We start from the raw sequence: 13759 nt of genomic DNA on the forward strand, positions 1-13759 counted from the left end.
AATATATATAAAAAATAAAAAAATTGTCCAGTAGCACCTTAGAAACTAACTAAGTTTGTTCTTGGTAGAAGCTTTTGTGTGCATACACACTTCTTCAGATACACAGATAATATTTTTATTATTTATACCCCATCCATCTGCCTGGGTTTCCCCAGCCACTCTGGGCAGTTTACAGTACTTATAAAAACATAGTAAAACGTCAAATATTTAAAACTTCCCGGTACAGGGCTGCTTTCAACCATTTTTAGACAAGAACACATGTTTATATGATTGGGGACCTGCTAGCTCAATTACAGGGTTAGATTACAGGAAGCATAGGATTTCATTTCTGCAGATAAAAATGAGCAACCTGTTGGAAGCTGGATCCATGTCCACCCTATATTGGAAAGCCAGTGAAGAAAAGCTGGCAATACAATTGTTAGCATTATTATTACCTCACATCAGTTGGCTAGTTATCAGTTGGCTGTAAATCTCTAATATTCCAGACCCTCACCAGGATGAGATTACTGTCTTGTCTTCAGCCCACACATTTTGGGAAAAGCAGCCAAAAAACTTTTATGTCCTAAGCATGTTAGCAGATTCTTTGAATTCTTGCTGAATTCTGATCCGGCTATCAAAGGCTCAATTTCATAATATAATCTAGGGTAAAGTGTTAATCATAACAAATTATGTGGGCCAGACTTGAGCAGCGCCATTTCTTAAGTGTTTCAGGTGTTAACAGGGAAGGTTGAAGATAACTGCCACCCATTCTCTTTTATTCAAATTTCATCTTGCTATGAATAGAGTTGAGGAGTTGGGAAACACTTGGGACTTTGAAGTAGGTACTTTTATAGTGAAAAGCAGGACTTTTACTGTGTTACTGTGTTAGCTTTCTGGACAAAACTACCACTGCTGTGCTTTAGCACCACCTCTGCAGATGGCCAGATGGTGGCATTGCAGGGATCAGATGACCCAATTCAGCAGAGGTTTGGTGACATGAGACTAACAGAGTTCTACCAGGTCTTATAAAGCTGTTAACTCTGGCTCATTCTGAAGAATTTAGCACTGGTGGCACTCTAGACCACAAGCCCTGACAACCTTGAGACCTTTTGCAAACAGGATAGTCATGTTCATCCACCAGCCCTGATTCTGTCTTGAATTCTCTCTCACACACCCTTTTTAACTGTCTGCATCGCGTTCTAAAATTCCTTTGTGATGGCCTCTTTTCTGTTTCCTCATTTTCATGTTAGTGGTTTTTCTGATGTGCCTGATTACTGCCACACACCCTTTCCTTGTGGCTTGCTTTCTGCTTGGCTTCCTATGTGAGAAGATTCCTCACACAAGGGTAACCTCTGGTATTTTCGATGTATATCTTAGAAAATGGCTTAACAAAATCACTACTGTAAAAACAACTGCATTGGTCTTATTTACAACAGAGATGGTGTATATTGGCACTCTAATATTTTAATCCACAGCCAGAATGGAAACTTTGGATGTCTTGGCCTGGCTGCCGCAACATCATAATGAAACTATTGGAACTGTACAGCCTTCAAGATATACAGAATATATATCTTTAATTTTTTAATGCAGGTTATTCAAGCGGTCTTTTTCGGGATCTGCGTATTGACAGACCTTTCCAGCCTCCTTACTAAAGGAAATGACAGCCAAGAACAAGAAAGACAACTAAGAAAACTCATTTCCCTCCGTGATTGGATGATGGCTGTCTTAGCTTTCCCTATTGGAGTTGTAAGTACCATGCAAAGTAATTAACTTCCAGTTTGAGACATGTAGCCCCCACATAGCTCATAGTATACAGTCGACTAGCAACTTGCACACATTTAACTTGTACAAGGTCTCACGTGGACTCTGGGAGGCTCCTGCGAGATCTTGTGGGAGCCTCCCAGAGCCCAGTAAACAACGCAGAGAGCTTAAAGGTTGCTCCACCTTGCATGGGGGACAAGGCCCACTTGGTGCACTGGCTTCAGAAAGGCAGGGGTGCTGCTGCTGGGGGGATTCCTGGGTTGTTCTGACTATACACAGTTTCATCTTTCTCTGTGTGTTGTTTATTCTTTATAGCCTATTAAACATGCCTCAAAGGACCACTTTGTGTAGCTCGCAACACAGTATTAAAAACAACAGTTAAAAACAAGAAAATCAACCACAGGTTTGAACACACACGCATCACAGAAAGCACAGTGTTTTCAAAGGTAGCCACACATATAGCATTTTGTCATGTTTTAGATTTACCAAGAAATGCCTCATAGAGGTCAGTAACCACCCTGTAGGAACAGGCACAGATAGAGATGTTGGCAGAGTTCTCCCCAACCAGTTTCAGAGAAAAACTTCACGAGTTTTAAAAACCTGCCTCAAAAGGTGAGCTTTTAAAGCCACAAACTCCCAGATTAATCAAACCTCCCACCACCCATATCTCTGTCCTGTCTGGATTGAGTTTTGGTACATTCACTCTCATCTATTTCATCACCGATGCTAGACATTAATTCAGAGTTTTCTCTACTTCTCACTGTGGTGAAAAGAAGAAATAGAGCCAAGAGCTATTTGCACACTGATGGCATTAATCTTAAGTCTTTGGACAGCCTCTTCCAGCAGTTCCATGAGGGTGTTGAACAGTGACGCTGGATGGAGAAGAGAGAATCTTAGAGCACTCTGTAGGACTGCCCCCATTCCAACAGTTCCTCATCTTCTTAAGCAAGGACAGGACCTATACATTTCTCTGTTATTTCTGTTCTTAATTCATACAGCAGTAATGTGTAAAGCAGAAAATTCCACAATTTATTAAATTCAAATACTGTGTGCAATAGTGGCTTCCGTATTATTGTTATTTTTAGAAGCCCTAAGTGTGCCAGTGTGTAGTAAAGAATAGAAAGCATCATTTAGTCGTGTCTAATACATTTTTTGTCCTTTAACCTTATTTTCAGTTCCTACTATTATATTTCAGTTAGTTTTTCTTTTACTCATAGCAATACAGCATCATAACAGATGATGTGAAAAATGAGATAAAACAGAAATGTAAGGGGGAAGACAACCCAATGCATTGGGTAATCAAACTTGCACTCTTATACATGATCACTGAAACTATAGCAGTCTAAATAAGAGAGAGGCTCTCCAAAAGAGTAGGAAAAGGTCCAGAAAATGGCAACTAAAATGATCAGTGGAATGGAGCACCTCCCCTATGAGGAAAGGTCGCAGCATTTGAGGCTAGAGTAAGAGGTGATGCGATAGAAGTCTATAAAATTATACATGGCATGTGAAAAGTGGATAGAGAAAAGTTTTTCTCCCTCGTTAACACTAGAGCTCAAGCTGAATGCTGAAAGATTCAGGACAGATAAAAGAAAGTACTTGAAGCAACACATGGGTATGGTTCTTACTCCCACAGGAGGCAATGATGGCCACTAACTTGCATGGCTTTCAAAGAGGATTAGACAGATTTGTGGAGCATGGTGGCTATGCTCTGACTCCATGGAGGCAGGAGTGCTTCTGAATACCAGTGGCTGGAGATTGCAGGAGGGCAGAGTGCTCTAGTGCTTAGGTCCTTGCTTGCAGGTTTCTTGCAGGCATCTGGTTGGCCACTGTGAGAACAGGATGCTGGATGGGCCATTCCACATGACTGTTATTATGTTCTTTAAAAAAACCACACTGAATTCTGTTCTTTCTAATGGAGCTTTTTAAAAAGATCAACATTTATAGAATGACAAATTGCAGCTACATCTTGTTCAACCACCTTTGCACTAATGTGTGTTGTTATTAAGAAGAAGCCTTCCCTCTTTTTGAATCACTAGTTTGTTTCCTGATTTCAAATTCTTAGTCAGATGACACCTTGTCATGTTGCTTTCCGAAGCTTTAAAGTAGAATAGGGAAATGGAAATATTTCTTCACCATGGAAGAGGGACATTGTTTTGTTCGTATTATTCATCATGTTGCCCATGCTGCTGGGAAGCGAGACTGGATATTACAAGCTAGCTGGTTCTAGCTATACAAATCATTCACAAGTTTTGTTTAGAAGCTGAAGGAACTGAAGGCCCTGGTTGTAGAACTATTTAACTTTATTGCAACTTTGCCTGATTGCTGGATGTATTTGCAGGAGATGCAGAAACTCACAGGAGATGTAGAAAATCACATTTTAATTTTGCATGACTTCACAGTAATGTCACAACCTCATGCATTATGCACGTTCACAAGGCAGCATTTCCACGCATTGGGCATGATTATGTAAGCCTTTGTCTCACGATGAAGAGCTTTGCTACATCCTGCAAATAAAGCCATGGAATCTAATTGGTGCCACTGATGAAAAACAGTATTCTGCATTCATTTTATTTCTAATAAAGACATGTTCTTACAATGCAGCTTACAATATAAATGTTTAAACTAAAGAACTGAACAAATATAATAAAAGCAGCACCAGATAAAATCATATATAGAGGGCCAGCAATGAAATCAATAGAAAACTTGGTGGGATTAAGAAAAAACGTTTTCGGGACTGCTTAAAGGCTGCACAACAGGGAGCCAAGCAGGGTTCTCATGAAACACATATTCTCGGTTTTGTCATTTTTTTCTGTGTTCAACAGTTGATTGGATACATGTGTCAGGCACTGTTTTATGATTCTGATTAGCTTCAGAGTTACTGCACTAATTAGTTCTCAAAGCGTTATCAGCTATTTTCTGGGATGGTTTCACAGGATTTTTAGAGGAGCATGATGGTTTGTAGGGGTGTTCTAATTTTGTAAGAGATTTGAATTGTAAAATCCAGTCTGATCTCTCTGAAATACGGAGTAGAGGATCCAAAGGCTCAAATAAATAAATAAATAAATAAATAAATAAATGCCCTTCATCCAAAGGTCAGAGGCTGGTTCACAACATAAAAATACAAAATGAGAACACAAAATGCATAATAAAACAAAAACTCATTTAAAAGGCCACAAAAAGTTAATTAGCCAAAGGCCTGGTTAGAGAGAAACCTACCCATTGTTGTATGTGCATTTGTAAAGAAAATAAAATCGATTCCGGCATGCCTGTATTTTCTGGAGTGGAAACTGACTAAAATTAGAATTGTTCTTTTATGCATCCTTTTCGTACCCCAGGCATACCTGTGTTTTGGGCTTTTGTTAAACAAATCTGGCCACCTGGAACACCAGATGGTTGCAGCCAGTTTTGCTGAACCATTTCCATCCATAGGCTGACTTTGGTTAGGAGACAGATGGAACTTCCTATCTTCTGCTCTCTCTTTTTTCACTTTTACCTCACTGGCAAAGTATAAGTTTTCGTTGCTTCACAAGATACTTCATGTGCTCGCCAACTCTGTTGGACTCACTCCGTTATGATTCAGCTCAACTCACTTTAATTCATTAATATCAGGCCTGTTTTTGTTTCTTTAATGTAGCCCCGAAAGTTCATTTCATGATGCATATGTTTCATATGCCAGTTGTGTTTCACAAGGTCACCCTAACCCCTTGCAGAAAAATGGGGGATTTGTATCATTTTCTCTGTTGTCCTGCCTTTCAGTCAGTTGCATGTCAACTGCAGCAAAGGGGGGGGGGAGGGATGTATGCCAACCCCAGTATTGGCACAAGAAAGGGAGCTACTTCTTGCAGAGCATTTTTACTTGCAGTGCCTTGCATGTGGTCCATCATAACTTATTTTTCCTGGCACAAATCTTAAGTTAGCTTGAGCAGGCATCAGTACTCATCCTAACAGATGGACAAATATATTTGAAGCTAGGGCGCTATGCATTGAGAGAGCAGCTTTCTAGTATAGCATTGAGAGAACAGCTCCCAAATTCTTCTTGTATAGCTAAGAGAAGATCTGTTTTCATAAGCAAAAGTTCCGCTTTTGGGTCACAATAGATGTTCCCGTCAAAAAGTCAGGCAAATGAACCTCCATTGTAGGCTATTTAGTTCATATTCACAACATTTGCAACACTTATTCCTTCCAAACTATGACAGCAATCCTCTGTGCATTTGAAATATGGGAGCACAATAAACTAATTTATTTATTTATTTATTTATTTACTTATGGCTCTATCACGAAAATGTATCAAAGCGGTTTACAACAGTAAAAATAAGATAAAGCCATACAATAAAAGCATAACACAGAGTTTTCCAAACTTTCATGTTGGTGACTCCCTTTCTAGACATGCATCATTTCATGACACAGTAATTCAGTTTTACTAGCAAACCGGAGGTTAAACTAGCCCCTTTCCAGCCTTAGAAAGAGTGTAGAGAGCATTTGCGCGACACACCTATACACTGCAGCCAACACACTAACATGTCGTGACACACAGTTTGGAAAGCTCGGGCATAACAAGTTAAAAACAACAAAGTTAAAAACAAAGATCAGTAATCAGATGTGTAAAGGTAAAGGACCCCTGGATGGTTAAGTCCAGTCAAAGGCAACTATGGGGTTGCGGCGCTCATCTCACTTTCAGGCCAAGGGAGCCAATGTTTGTTCACAGACAGTTTTCTGAGTCATGTGGCCAGCATGACTAAGCTGCTTCTGGCGAACCAGAGCAGTGCATGGAAATGCCATTTACCTTCCCGCCGGAGCGGTACCTATTTATTTACTTGCACTGCCATGCTATTGAACTGCTAGGTTGGCAGGAGCTGGGACAGAGAAATGGAAGCTCACCCCGTTGCAGGGATTCGAACCACCAACCTTCTGATCAGCAAGCCCAAGAGGCTCAGTGGTTTAGACTGCAGCAGCACCCGCGTTGTATTCTGCAGGAGCGAGCCAATGACACTAGAGGCTCAGTTTCTTATTGTTGTCAAATGAGCCTCACCAACTTGGGGAAACGATCAGAGACACTGCTGCAGATGATCTCAGTGATCAAGCTGGGATATAAGGGTTCAGGCGATCCCTGAGGTACCCTGGACCTAAGTTGTTCAGGGCTTTGTAGATTAATACAAGAACCTTGAACCTTGGCTCAGAGTAGATGGGCAGCCAGTGCAGATGTTTTCACAACGGTGTCACATGTTCTCGACCTGAAGCTCCTGTCAGCAATCCACATAATTTCTCTTGTACATTCAGATTATCCCTGTTCTCGTGAACTGGCCTGTGATCTTTGAATGAAGGGCAATATATAAATTTAATAAACAATAATAACTCATTGTTTCTTGCTCAATAAAGCCAGCTGGCATGCATTTGACTTTAGCAGAACGGAACATATTTCCATTGGCATGACTTGATTACAGTTCTTGCTGTGTCCGTAAATGATGGGCAGGGTATTTGAGTTGTTCTTGTTTTGAATCAGGACAATACTTACTAGCTCCCTCTACTTCGAAATGAACTCCTTCGCATTTGTCACCATTATTGACTTCACAAAAATTGTGTGTGATTGTTACTAGCTCAGAGGCTTGTATATCAAAATATGTGTTTTATAACCTAAATATAAAAAGTAGGACAGAAGATGTACATGCTTTTGGAATATGAAATTACCAAATTGTTGGATGACAAATCAAGAACTTAATGTTTTTATAAATTAAAGAGTAGTTTAAAAAGAAATCTTGCCTAAAGTTTCACTTATTTAAAAAATGTGGAAATTTTGAAAGGGAAGAAAACAATTTCCCATGTTTTAATATTATGCCTATTTCCAGATTTTCTGTGTCTCAGGATAGCATGTGTGGATAGACGGCTTTATGTGGCAAAATTCACTTCTGACCACAAGACCGCTGTCTGGAGAATAGGCAGAGAGATTATCCCCAGTGACACAGCATTGGGTTATGCCAGATATATACTGTGCATTTAAATCAATTAAAAGGAAATTTCTCTTAGAACAACAGCAGTATTTATTTTTACACCATTAAAAGGAAGTGTTAAATGTTAATACAGTACTTTGCCTTTCTTTAACAAAGAACAAACATTTTCTTTCTTTCTTTCTGTTTCCCTCCTTGCTCCAGTTTGTCGTAACAATGTTTTGGAGCATCTACATCTATGACAGAGAACTAGTTTACCCAAAGCTCCTTGATAATTTTATACCACCTTGGCTGAATCATGGAATGGTGAGTACGCTTTCCTTGCTTTTAAAGAACATTGTTAATTGGTTTATTTCATTGTTGAGATCATATATGCTGAAATGTGCACAATGAAAAATATTCAAAGATGTTTACAGAGAGGATTTTTTTTAAAAGAGAGAAAGAAAAGGTTTTCTGTAACAGCTGGAGGATCAACCCTCATCTAATTTAAACTTAACTTACAAGTTCTTGTGCTGTGTATATGACACAATATTAATAAGGTATCTTTTTTACCAAAGATTTGAGCGGTGTTCATGTAGAAGATAAGTATCTTGAGAGGTGGCTCTGAGCTGCATGTTTACCCTGCCCCTTAACCAATGAGTTCTATAAAATGCACAGGAAGCTTGCACACATGGAGAAGACTCCCATTTTGCTGAAATTAATAACTGCAATTGTGGGGACAGGAGAAGAAGTGTGAGTTTGTGTACAGGGCTAAGTGTGTGACCCAGAGTATTTTTCAACACTGTTGCGCTATTTTCTGAGGAACAGGTGCTATCTTCTGGTTGTCTTCTGTGTTTGTATAAAATTGGAAAACTTAATAAATATTTATAAAAAAAAAAAGAAACTTGCTAGCCCAAGTTAGGAAGGATATCATCAATATATCCTCTCCTGCCACCCTCAACATTCCCACAAAGGGTTATGGGCCCCAGCGTAGCGTATTTTTGAGTATTTTTGAAGGATTGCAAAGGACTGAGATCCTAAGCTGAGGAGTATTTTTCTGAGTGTACTTCCTGGTAAGCGCATGGATGTAAACCTGTTTGTAACTTTAAGCCCTAAGCCTGCCTTCAGGGATTCACACTGTCCTCTGCCTGATTGTAAGTAAAACTAGTTTTTGTTACTTATGAAAAAGAAAAAAGAATTGGGGAAGGGCACTAATGTGCCTGGCACACTTGATGTCACATCACATCGTACACAATTCTTGAAGTGTAGGTTGGCATGTTGTTTTATTTCCAACTTCTAACATTGCAGCAGGCCTCATTAAAAGCCATTTAAAAAACAAATGGTTAAGTCCTGTCTTTTTCTGCTTATCCAAATGTTCCTATGACTATAGAAACATTTGGCTGTTGGGGGTTTTCACCACTTCACTGCCTAATGGCTTCTGATGCGTTAGCTATCTCATTATCTTCATTGATAATTCTAATTCTAATTCAGTCTGATGCTTTGTCTATCATAGCATCACATCTGGGATGAGATTATGAAGTCCCCCCCCCTTTCCTTTTCTTTGTAATAGAGAGAAATCTCTTATTTTTAGCATGGGGCCATATTAACACTTTACAGAGGAACAGAGCCATCATTTTGGCATCAGCTTTTGAGGTAAAAACACAGATGAAAAATAAGGGAATAATGTTACCTGTAAATTAGCTGACTTGTTGTGTTCAATAACAGCTAGGGTGATTGTTCTGAGCACTAAGGGACTGACCTTAATAGGTTCGGGTAGTTCACAATAAACCATTTTAGGAATCATTCAAAAATGAATACGGTAGTTTGAGGATTTAATTTCTACTATCACTAGTGACAGATTTATTTTAACCTTACAACAACTCTGTAAAGAAGAACAGCATTAATTACATTACAGATAGGCAACCAAAGCTAAGAGATATTATCTTCCCTACGACTACTTATAGTACAAGCCCTAACCAAGTCTTTTCAGAAGTAAGTCCGGTCAAATTCAATGGGTCTTACTGCCAGTAAGTGGAGTTAGCAGTAGCGGTTGGTGGCATGGGGTAGGCAGATTGGCTTTGCCACTGCATCCCCACCACACTGAACTCCCTCTTCCTCTCGGTAACTGGCAGTCATGGGAAACTAGGGGGATAGCATAGAGGGCTTCCTAACTTGCAGCCGAGTGCCTTGGCTACTATGTTACAATAATTCTACCCATTGAATAGGATTTATGCCATGGATGCCACTGAAAATTTTCTTCTCTCTGCCTTCAATGCAACTTTCTGGCCTCAGGGGCATGAACCCAACAGTCATCTTTACTGTTTATGTTCATGTGGCTCAACTGTTGATATACCATCCACCCATCCATTAACCTTGAAACTCAAGTCCTTGGTTTGTATAATTCTGCCATCTTCATGCTTATTTGCAATTCATCAGTTATTTGTTATCCTTGCTTTAATTACAGATCAAAAACAGAGGAAAGTTTTCAAGGAAAGAGCTAAGGAGGGTGATAGTATTAAAGAACAAAATGGCTGGGAGGAACAGGCCGAGCTTCCTTAATGGTTTTCTGAATATTTGTCCTTTTAAAATACGTGAATTTCTTGGTTAATTTAAAACAAATGCAGGTTTAGAGTGCTGTGTTGGCTGAGCTCCAAGAAGCTTTCAAGCTTATGTGCTGGTCCTAAACAGTTTACTTAGAAACAAATCCAGCCGATTTCAACATAGCCCATTTTCAGGATGTAACCTTACAACCAAACCCCATCCCCACCTACAGTTCCACAAGTTTTTTCTAAAATCCCGTAGTTAAAAGTATATGTACATCTTGCTATTGCTGCTTTGGTGTGGGCTACTGGACCAGCTTCCAAAGTATCTAGCACAGAATCAGGTTCTTGGTCATATTTGTGCCTGTGTTTGAAAAACCAACTAATTTTAAATAAATTTTATCTTCAGAACATGTGATCAGAATTAATGGAATTCATTTTGTAGATTCCCCAGCCCCACCCACCACAGCATGTTGCTATGTTGTTTGAGCTATAAATTAGGTTAATAAAACAAACAAACATAGTAATCGCAGGGCAGTTTCCAACACAGGATAATATCTGGGACTTTGACAGTTAAATGACATGAGCTAAGTAAGAATCTGCCACAGTTGTACTAAAATTTCTGCTTTAATTTTCTGATACTGCACATTAAGGGGAAATAGTAACAGTGATATAGAAAAGGTGGATAAATAATACTCTGTACGCACAGAGAGATCGATATGTGTATATATAAAGACATACAGTATATAGGGGTTAAATGATAATGTGCTTTTATCTTGTATTTTTATGCTGTGAACTGCCTGAGATCTACAGATGAAGGACATTATACAAATTTAATATATATAAAAAAATAGCAATGAGGCCATTTCTGATTAAATTAACCTCTTTACATTCTGGCTTATCTAAAATAGTTTACAGTTTACTAGTTGCTGAGATGATGATAACTATGTTGAATAAGATTTGTATGGGTCTATATTGTAGTGGAATAAGGAGGCAAGAATAACAAAACAGCAGGGGGAGGGAAGAAATGGGAAATGCTACAGGTGGTAACTTCTGAACTTGAATTCCTAATGAATGCTCAATCTCTTAGAATCATAGAATTGCAGAACTCCAAAGATCATCTAGCCTTTAACACATATTTTTCATAGCTTATATACAGCAGTGCACTTGTCCATATTGAAGTGGTCAAGAAGAGATAAGTGTGTATCACTCCACACTTGCTTACATTGAGTTGTATTTCCCATTTACCCAGTTTGCATAGATACCTGTTGATACCTCTAAGAGGTTAGATAGATCATACGTATGTCTGCAGAACCCATGCTGCCTCTACTTCACCAAGACTTGTTTTTTTATATGCTTTTACATTCTATCTTTACTAATGCTTTCCACCAGTTTTCCCAGAACAGATGTTAAGCTAACCTACCTATAATTTCCTGGATCCCTTTTATTTAAAAACAAACAAACTGGTGTTACATTGGCCATTTTCCAGTCCTCTGAAGGCTACTGATCTTAGGGACAAGTTACATATTTTGGGTAGAAGATCAACAATTTCAAATTTGAGTTCTTTGATGAATCTTAGAGGGATGCCATTTGAACCTGGTGGTTTGCCCATTTGTCAGTAAGGCAAAAGAGTTAGACTCTTGTTACCACTATTTTCCTTAGTTCTTCAGACTCCTTTCCTGAAATAGTTAAGGCACAGGGATGAACCCTACATCCTCCACTGTGAAGACAGATGCAAATAAATCATTAGGCTTCTATGCAGTTTCCTTATCCTCCTTTAGCACACTAGTTCCTTGTCAACTACCCTTTGCACATGTAGCAAATAGCATAGCATTACCTTCAGATTCCTTCCTTGGTAAGCATTCAGATCAATTTACAAAGGTATTTTTTTTACTAAAAAAAGTAATGTTCTCCATTGCACATTGAATCCTGCTTAGTAAGCTAAAACCTGCCTATTTACAATTAACAAATGTGGCAAATGTGACTTAATCAGACCACAATATGTATTTATATATTAGCATTTCATGGTAGCTCATTTATTTGTTTAATTTGCTTCCATAGCAACTGGATTCCTTCACTTGCTTTTAGAATATTCTTGGTGGTAGTGTTAAGGTTGGGTTTTTTAAAAAAACCACACCAAATAAACCTATGATCAACTTGCTTTAAGTTTGGCAGGCAACATTTCCTTCAATTGAAGACATATGCAAGAGCTTTGTGGACTTCTGTCCAGTAACAACACCCCCCCCCCCCGCAAAAAAGCCTTCTGCCTGTAACAGAGTACAAAAAGAAAGAAAATCATGTATGGGTAATAATGAAATCAACTTACGTTTTTGTAGGTTAGCAGCAAATCTTTCTTTCTACTTAAGGAAACGAGCACCATTTCTGCAAAAAGCATTGCATTCAAATAATAAAGACTGTTGAGGTATTGCTATAGTGCTGATGTGGTTGTTGGCATCAATCTGTCTCAATAGAAGAGTGCGTCTTCAGGGGTGAACTCAAACTGTTGGAGAGTTGCAGTGCCTGCTGTGGCTGTAGAGACCGATATAGGAGCTTCATGTTTCGTTGCAACTGGGGCAGATGTAGGTGTCTGGTTGTGCTGGTGTTGGTGCACCATGGTGTTTCTTCTTTCTGCGCTCCTCCCAGCAGTCATTCCTCCTTTGGTCACTGCTGTGGATAGATGACCTGACTGATTGTCTCCAGGCGTTGCGGTCTTCTGCAAGGGATTCCCACAGGGCAAGTTTAATGTTGCCTGTCTTCATGTCATGTTTGCAGACATCTTTGTAACACAGAGTTTGCCTGCTAGCTGGCCTGATGCATGATGCATGATGACTCTGTCCTGCCATGTGCTCATGGTAGATGTTTGAAAGTGACAGTGGGCTGTCTTCAGAGGTCAGGCAGAATGAAATTGTGAACATGCTCTCTTACCTTCTATACCTCCTGAATTACTGAGTAGATCCATGCACATGGCAAGTCATTACTTGGTAAATTGTTGCCTATATTCACTCAACTGTTGTATGTCTCAACTGGGAGGCAAAGAGTGCAAGTGGCCACAGCACCTTGCAGATACCTACTTTTCGTTAAGACTTGCTTCCACAACTTATTCAAACGTTAAATGCTGTTCTCCTGGTGTGATCTTTACCTTTCCTTCTTTCTTGAAACAGCTTGCTCCCATGAAGTAGACTACAATGAATGGTGTCAGGTGCTAATGTTTGCTTCATTTGCAATTGGGTAGGTGTGGGCAATTATTTTCATGAATTGGGATGTTCACTATGACAATTGGTTGAAAACCAAGGCCTCAGAAGATTCTTTGCTCTACAAGATCGGAGGAACTACTGACTGGGTGGTTCATGGCATACCAATGCTAAAGTCTTAATACAAATGTGGGATACTGCATTGTACTCTTAACATATATTTCTTGTGAAACTAATAAGTAAAAAAGGGAAATGGTGGCAATATGAGCCCTCCCATATGTAGCGTAGACTAAGATATGTATTGCATTGGTACCTGAACTTCCTGCAGAAATGTTTGTAAGTTTGTGCTCTCTTGAAGTTATCTTGA

At 39.2% G+C, this 13759-nt stretch overlaps 1 protein-coding gene across 1 annotated transcript in view; it reads left to right on the forward strand.

The window, feature by feature from the left end:
* Positions 1–13759, forward strand: part of AIG1 (androgen induced 1) — a 78801-nt gene that overhangs the window by 20107 nt on the left and 44935 nt on the right. Inside the window, exons 2-3 of the mRNA XM_083607833.1 lie at positions 1570–1725; positions 7887–7988. Coding sequence (XP_083463959.1) covers positions 1570–1725; positions 7887–7988 — 258 coding nt within the window. The remainder of the gene's footprint in view (positions 1–1569; positions 1726–7886; positions 7989–13759) is intronic.

Source organism: Podarcis filfolensis (genome assembly GCF_964270895.1).
Source record: "Podarcis filfolensis genome assembly, chromosome: 3".
Taxonomy (NCBI): Eukaryota; Metazoa; Chordata; class Lepidosauria; order Squamata; family Lacertidae; genus Podarcis; species Podarcis filfolensis.